This window comes from Pelophylax lessonae (genome assembly GCF_965119305.1).
Source record: "Pelophylax lessonae genome assembly, chromosome: 4".
NCBI lineage: Eukaryota > Metazoa > Chordata > Amphibia > Anura > Ranidae > Pelophylax > Pelophylax lessonae.
In genome coordinates this window covers 305,539,100-305,546,886 of record NC_138771.1, presented here as the reverse complement: position 1 = coordinate 305,546,886, position 7,787 = coordinate 305,539,100, and the positions used below count along the sequence as shown (strand labels likewise).

Sequence of the window (7,787 nt, the reverse complement as noted above, 5' to 3'; positions counted from 1 at the left end):
TTCTGGAGATATGGCCTCCAGTACTGCGCACAATACTCCAAGTGAGGTCTCACCAGTGTTCTGTACAGCGGCATAAGCACTTCTCTCTTTCTACTGCTTATACCTCTCCCTATACATCCAAGCATTCTGCTGGCATTTCGTGCTGCTCTATTACATTGTCTTTCCACCTTTAAGTCTTCTGAAATTATTACTCCTAAATCCCTTTCCTCAGATACTGAGGTCAGGACCCATTCTACCCAGTCATGCTGGCCCTGCGTCTAGGCTTCTCTTTTTTACTCCGAGCCAAACTTTCTAAAATTACAAAAATCCACAAATACATAAAAACGTAATCAATTTATTAATACTGTACATCAATTGTTAAAAATCATTTAAATAGCAGTAACATTGCCACAAACATATATTAACGTGTTGAATATTTATGTTTGTGCCAATGTTACTGCTTTTTAAATGATATTTAAATAAGATAGATACCTATCTTATAGCAGCTAGCTACGCCTTTGTCAGGTTGTGCACTGCAATAGAGTAAAGACTGGCGTACACAATGGTGGAACTGGTAAGCATTAATAAACTAACGATAAACCCTTATATTTTTTTTAGGTACTTTCAGCAGCTGATTGAATCATTTACTGAGTATGCACATTGTTAATCTTTTAATCCTTTCCTTTGTTTTAGTTAAGGCTGGTGCTATGACTACTGTACTGCCTCAGGGTTTCCTGTCCTCATTTCTCTTGCAGTGTCCTATAGATTCATCCTTGCATGCAGGGACTTGAGTTCTGTCTCCCTACACCGTGTGTATCAATAGAAACACACAGCCCCATAGCCCCAGATATCGAGGGAATCTTCTGCTCCTCCCTTCTTCAAGCTAATAGACTGGCTAGATACTGCACTGTCCACTGTTAACGCTTTACTGGAGGTTTTGGGAAGAAGAACTGGGAGAGCATCATTGAAAGTTGAAAACTGTGAATACTGGGGTAAGAGTTTTAGCAAATATTTACTTATATTTATATTGTTGTGCTCAACTAAAAATCACTAAGAGTTTAATAGTCTAATGCTGGCCATACACGCACAGAATTTTGGCCGTTTGCAGACTGAACAATTATTCTTCGGTCGAAAGCGAATTGGCCACTAACTGACAGAAAAAACTCTTTTACATAATTGTTCTCATGATCCTAATGATCATAACTGATATTTCAAAGACATGCGCAATACGAGTCAGAATATTATTTCCAGTTCAATTTTACCATACACATATAAACTTTTGTTTCGATAAAAGTTTTCGCTATGGATCCATCGACATTAGCCGGGCACACGATCAAAATCGTCGGTAAATTTGTGTTCACTAACGGCACGATTTTCGAACAATCTTTCCTAAAACGTCCATTTTCGGCCGAAATTCTGTGCGTGTATGGCCAGCATTAGGATTATTATGGTCTGTTTTTTTCTTAGCAACAAAGTTTCTTTAAATCTGACTTTTTTTTCTTTTTTTTTGGCCCCGCGGTAGCAAAGCACACGTTTCCTCTTAATGCAGGAGAACTCAAAACTGCTCTGTCCCTGAACACTTAAGATAATGATTTAAAATAACGTGCCAGAATTCATTTTTTTTTTTTTTTTTTGCATCGTATCTCTAATCCAGAAACTTACAGTATAAACATAATTAGTATACTGCAGTACTTCCAAATACTCTATTCTTAGTGACAGCATCCCTGTAAGCCTCAAATCAAGGTAATCGGAAGGGCTAAAACAGTCTCATTTGAGAGTTGCATGGTTTGGAAGTTAAGCTTTCCCTCGGTGAAAACACCTTAGCCACGTGAAATAAACACCACCCATCACTGTACTTCCCACTCAGGACTTTGTGCACTAGCTAGACTCGGAACGGATGTGATGCTCTCTATTGCTCAGCAGCAGGACTCCAGAGCAGCTCCTAGGATTTTCTATATGGGAGAACCTTCTTCATCTCTTGTGTGTGATGTAAAGGGGGCTTCTGAGTGTGCACGTCATATATGATGGGGAAACACTAAAACTCCATTCTGCCATGAAGAAGGAAACCTGACCCAGCATAGAGGATTTTCCTTTTTGAAATAGGGTCTGTGAAGGACACATTTGAGCCCCATCAGGGCTGCCTTTTGAAGAAGCTAATAGCCGTAAGGAATCTATTGTAGGAGACTTCCAGCAAGTCAGGCAGCATGTATCAAGCATGCATTGCTCTCACAAGAGAAAGCTGACTTCTAAATGCAGCCCTCTGCACGAGTTTGCTGGAGGAGGACTGGAGCTTAGGCACTACAAGTCTCTGGATACAAAGAATCCGCTAAGCGATGCCGGGGATATCCATTGCAGCTCTTCCCGTCCGGAGACAGCCGTGTCAATGCCAGCCAGCCCAGCCAGGACCTACAGCAGGAGCAGGGGGTCCCCCCTGTCTGGATATGGTAACCCTCCCTTACTGGAAGCTTGTTTCATTCTCTGACTCCTTTTATTTCCTCCGAACAGGATTTATTTTTTAGGTCATTCCTGACATAGCTAGTTTTTAGCAGCGTGCTAAGGGATGCCAGCTATTCATTCTGAGTATTTGGCTCATTTACTAAAGCTAACACTCCAGGATAAGGATTGTTCTTTTTTAAAGAAAAGTCCAATGAGATTTGAACATTAAGGACTCATGGCTAAAACAAAGTTCTTATTTTTGAGTTAAAGCTTTGTGAATGGAGCCTATGGTATTGAAGATACATGTAATTATATAGGTTTTTTTATTATTATTATTATAATACAGGATTTATATTGGGCCAACAGTTTGCGCAGCGCTTTACAATGTTAGGGCAAACAGTACAGTTACGATACAATTCAATACAAAAGAAATCAGAGGGCCCTGCTCATTAGAGCTTACAATCTAAAAGATTATTAACCCTGCTCACCATTCAGTTTCTACATTTTGTAATCTGTTCTATATAACATAATGGCGCCAAAACACAGGAACAGTGAATTTAGTTTAATTTTTTTAATAGATTTTGTACTTTACTTTAAAACAGTCTCTAATGCTTCTTTAGTGACTACTCCATCGAAAACTGATTTTGCAACTTCTTATACCAAATACCTTATTAGAAAAACAGTATGGAACATACGGAAGTTGGTTCTAGCGTATACGGAGTAGATTAAATGTTGCTCGGATTTTGCAATTTCAAGGAGATTATTGAATCACATAAGTATTTTTTATTTTTTATTATTTCCTAGGGCTTTCTAGCCCTGAAGTCAGCTGGGTTTGGTTTACCAAAGCACTTTGCAAAGTAAATGTGATGCTGCGTGCACTTTGAATACTCAGTCATGTGCCCTCAAAAATCCAGTTTTTTTTATTACCCTCATCCATGATTCAGTATTCAATGTGAACAATGGTTTGCCTTTTTTTTATTTTACTAAAATTCCCTTTACAGCATGAACACTTAGCTTAATGAGCTTCTGCTTTGAATGCTCAATTATGTTATTGCAAAAATCCAGATCCTGTTCTTATTACCCTCACCCATGATTCAGTATTGAGAGTGAACACAGGTTCACTTTTGTGTTTTTTACTAAAATTTGCAAAGTGAACACTGAGCTTAATGAAGATGAAGCAGCTTCCACTTTGAATAATCCTGTTTTTCCTTTTCTTTTTTTTTCTTTGCATTACCCTGGCTCATGATTTAGTATTTAAAGTTAACACAGATTAAAAAAAAAAATAATAATAATAATAATAATTTTGCAAAGTAAACAGCCTCTTATCCTTTGGGTAAATGAACCCCATAATGAGGAGTATCCTGGGTTTTCTTTTTTAAATAAAATCATACAGCTGGAGGAGTGAGACTCCCACTGCTGCAGTAAGAGTTGTGAAACTTCAAGGATAGATGTTAAGATCTGGGATCTATTGTGAGATCTAAAGAATTTTGGACATTGGGGTTGATTTACTAAAGGCAAATGGACTGTGCACTTTGCAAGTACAGTTGCTCCAGAGTTTAGAAAACGATGTGAAGTTTCACTTTGAAAAAGAATACCCAATCACATGCAAGGAAAATAAAAAAACAGCAGTTTTGCTTGCACATGATTGGATGTTGGAAGTCAGCATAGCTTCCCCTCATTTACTAAGCTGTGGAACAACTGCACTTGCAAACAGCTAAATTTATTTGCCTTTAGTAAATCAACCCTGTTTATTTATCATTTACAGAAAAATGCTTCAGATTTTAGATTTTTTAGACTCTCACAATAAATTATATATGGTAGTTTCCCTTTTTATTAAGTTGGTTGGTAGAATATAATTTATAGACATTGCTTAGCACATGTTTCTTACATATTTTAAATTTTGACTTGGATCTGATCCTGTGAATTGCGTATTTGGGGCTTGTTGGTACATTTGTTCACTGCTTGTTTCCTAAATAAATAGTTTAATAATCTGTGTTCAGAATAAGTGCATGGTAATCTATTTAAACAAGTGTCATGGTACTGAATCTTCAGGGTGCAATAATTAAATTACATTTTCAGTGATTAGGTTCCTAAATGGTCTTGAATATAGTTGGATCTTGAATATAGTATAGGTAAGAGTGTGACAAGAACAATGCCGCCTATAATTGTTCAAAATGTACTTGTATGGGATTTCTGCAATAACTGGTATAAGTGCCGATTCACATATATGCAATGAAGACATCGCATGGGATTCGGAGCACACTGCTCTGCAAATCACATGCGATGTCTGTGCGTTGCGATTTCAGCCATCAAGATTGCATGGCTGAATTTGCATTGCATTCGGACACAACTCGCACAGGACCCTTTTTTGGGTCCGCACCAGAATCAGATCACAGGGGTGTTCACACCTATGCAATCTGATTCATGCCCGAACTGACAGATCACGCTGCGATATGCAAATTGATCTGGGGGTGTCGTTAACTTTGTATTGACACCTCCAGGGATTCGCATATGGCAGTGTGAACTGCCTGAGAGTTGATTGCGATGCGGGAACCCACAGTGGATTTGCAGGGTGCCTGCATCGCATATGTGTGAACCCAGGACTAAGTCGTTTATGAAATATGTTATGCTCAATTCAATGTGAAGTGAACGTTTCATATTATATCATATACCATATCATTTTAATCATTAAGGCACATTACCAATTAACATAATATTTTGGATAAAAAGTAATTCTTTCTTACCATTAGTGAAAAAATTAGTTAAATGATATCACTTGCAGCCTAAAAAAAAAAAAAAAAAATGGCATGGATTCTGAAAAATAATTGCATTGGGGTTATGTGACATGATTATAGACTGCAGATAGTGTATGGTTTCCAGTTAGTCATTGCTTCATGTGCACTAGCAGCTCCTAAACTTGAGTTTAGGAGCGTTTGGCATTTTTGTTTTTTTTGCCAAAGCTCCTAAACTCAACTAAATTGAAGCCTTTGTGTCAATGTACACATAGGCTTTTAGCAGCATTTAGGAGCCGCTGCAGTTAGGGGAGCTTCAACCTCCCTCCCCTGAACACAAAAGAATCATGTTCAGAATAGGTATGGTTTGACCGCCGGCCACAAACCGTGACAAAATCGTGGCATGATTTTGCAGCGTTTTGGTTTTACAAGCAGCCGGGTCAGTAGTAAATTAAGTGTACATCAAGCCTTAGGCCCCAATTGATTGCCCCAATGTTGTCATATAGTAATGATGATGATAATTATTATCAAATGAATCTCTGCAGCAAGTTCAATGATTCTTTCCCAGCGAATTATGCATTTATTTAGACTTCAGAACAGCCAGCGGAGGCACAGATAAGTTAGATGACAGGGCCCTTGGAATATTCATGCAATAATCGACAACTTCAGAGAACCCAGTTTCTCCTGTCACCTGTAAGTGGGAAAAGGGTCAGCATGAATGGAAGTCTGCTTATGCTCATAGGCTCGGCGGCAGGGGAAGGAGAAGAAGGATGGAGCTTCCGGTGAACGGCGCCGCAGTGATGTCTCCCGGAAAATAGGAAGGGTACCTGTCAAAAACAGGTACCTGTTCCCCCCTCCCCCGTGAAAGGTGCCAAACGTGGCACTGGAGAGGGGCAGGAAGCAAATGAGCAGAAGTTCCACTTTTGGGTGGAACTCCGCTTTAAGTGATTTTGTTCTTTTATCCTTGTATAAACACATCCTCACATTTGCAAGTAATTCCATCAGCATGACTGGAGGGGGCACTGGGTCACAAGAATCTCTAAAGTTCACCTGCTCTTTCTCTACAGACTTTTGATTGGTGTACTAATAAAAACTAGAAGTATCTCTGCCCCAAGGAGCACATATTTTAAATGGAGAAGCAATAAGCCTATGAGCTTATCTAGCAATCACTCTGCATTCTCCTTGCACTGTGGCACACCCATTTGGCTCCTGAGTGTGCTGCTTTTCCTCCACTCCCTGAGCTCTGCTGTGAAGTACACTGCAGGAGGCTAATACAAAGTCAAATTTAGGTACACTTTTTGCATTTAATTAATGATGGATTAATGAACACAGAACTGAATACCAGGGCCTTCTTACCGAATGGGCACGCCGGGCAGTTGCCCGGGGGCCCCACTTGCCTGGGGGGCCCCACCTGCCCAGCGCCGCAGCTCCAGCCAAGCATTACTCCTGATTCCCGTGTGCATCCCGCCGCCGAACTTAGCAGGTGGCAAGCACATGTTGGCCTTGCACTGTTGTCAGGCCACTTGGGCAGTGGAAGGGGAGCCCACAACTGCACGAATGCCGGTCTGCCTCCACGGGAATAGGCACACACAGGATAGTCGAGTCTGCCTCCCGTCCGTGTGTGTGTTCACCGGACTCAGCCGCCCAACTTGGAAGCTGTCGTTAGCCTGGCACTGCTGTACCAATAAATATCGCCTTATCGATAATTTTCATTTTTATTCTCGTGGGTGATTGTGTAGGCGGGGCCCAGTGGACTGCATTGCCCGGGGGCCTATAATGCTCTTAAGAGGGCACTGCTGAATACATGTGTGCCTTTGATATCTGCCTGGATTTAAGCTCTATAGTGAACCTGTTGAGTATACGGGAACCAATCAAAAATGGGGTTTGGAAACAAAATGTTGTAGTAGTGCAGTCTTACCTCTCCTGTATAGCAGTGTGTGCTGCTATTCACTTGAATTCTTAAAATGTCAATCTATTGTCAGGTTGAAATGTTTCTGCCTAAGCCGACATGTCTGCTGGCTGAACTCAGTGATGACACACTGGGGGGGATTTACAAAAACGGGCGCACACGGAATCTGGTGCAGCTGTACATAGTAACCAATCAGCTTTTAACTTCATCAATACGCATTAAATGCTATGTGAATGCTAAATGACTATACATTTAGAATATAACAATATCAAAATAATATTAAAAAGTGCATAAATATAGTGAACAATTGTCCAACATATAGTGAAATATTGTTCAACATAACTGTGCAATCATCATATAACAATGAAAGAGTCCATGCAAATGATTGCTTGCAATGAAAATATAAAGAAAAAAAATCAAAAAAATCAAGAAAAACACACAGTGCTTGATCCGCCATGCAATTCCTTCTCAGTGCAAAAAAAACAATAGTGTGCCACCTCGATGTGCTCCCCCCCACCAGGAATATTCTCACCTGGGGTAATGTGATCACCGCGATTAAGCGTGATCCAAACCAGCTTTTTAGCCCACTGTTGGCTATATCCAACTTCCCCAACCACCTTCTAGGCTCCACTCATTTACGAATTGTAGTATCACAATATATTGATTGAAAGATAAGAAAAGCCAATAGTGCTTTTTACACTTTTTAAAATTGCATTTATTAAGAAAATGCA

The 7,787-nt window shown here is 40.0% G+C and overlaps 1 protein-coding gene across 1 annotated transcript in view; it reads left to right on the top strand.

Annotated features, from left to right (window-relative positions):
- Positions 1–1,874: 1,874 nt before the first annotated feature.
- ANO4 (anoctamin 4) overlaps positions 1,875–7,787 on the top strand; it is a 339,157-nt gene continuing 333,244 nt past the window's right edge. The window contains exon 1 of the mRNA XM_082254744.1: positions 1,875–2,423. Coding sequence (XP_082110870.1) covers positions 2,195–2,423 — 229 coding nt within the window. The 5' untranslated portion in view covers positions 1,875–2,194. The remainder of the gene's footprint in view (positions 2,424–7,787) is intronic.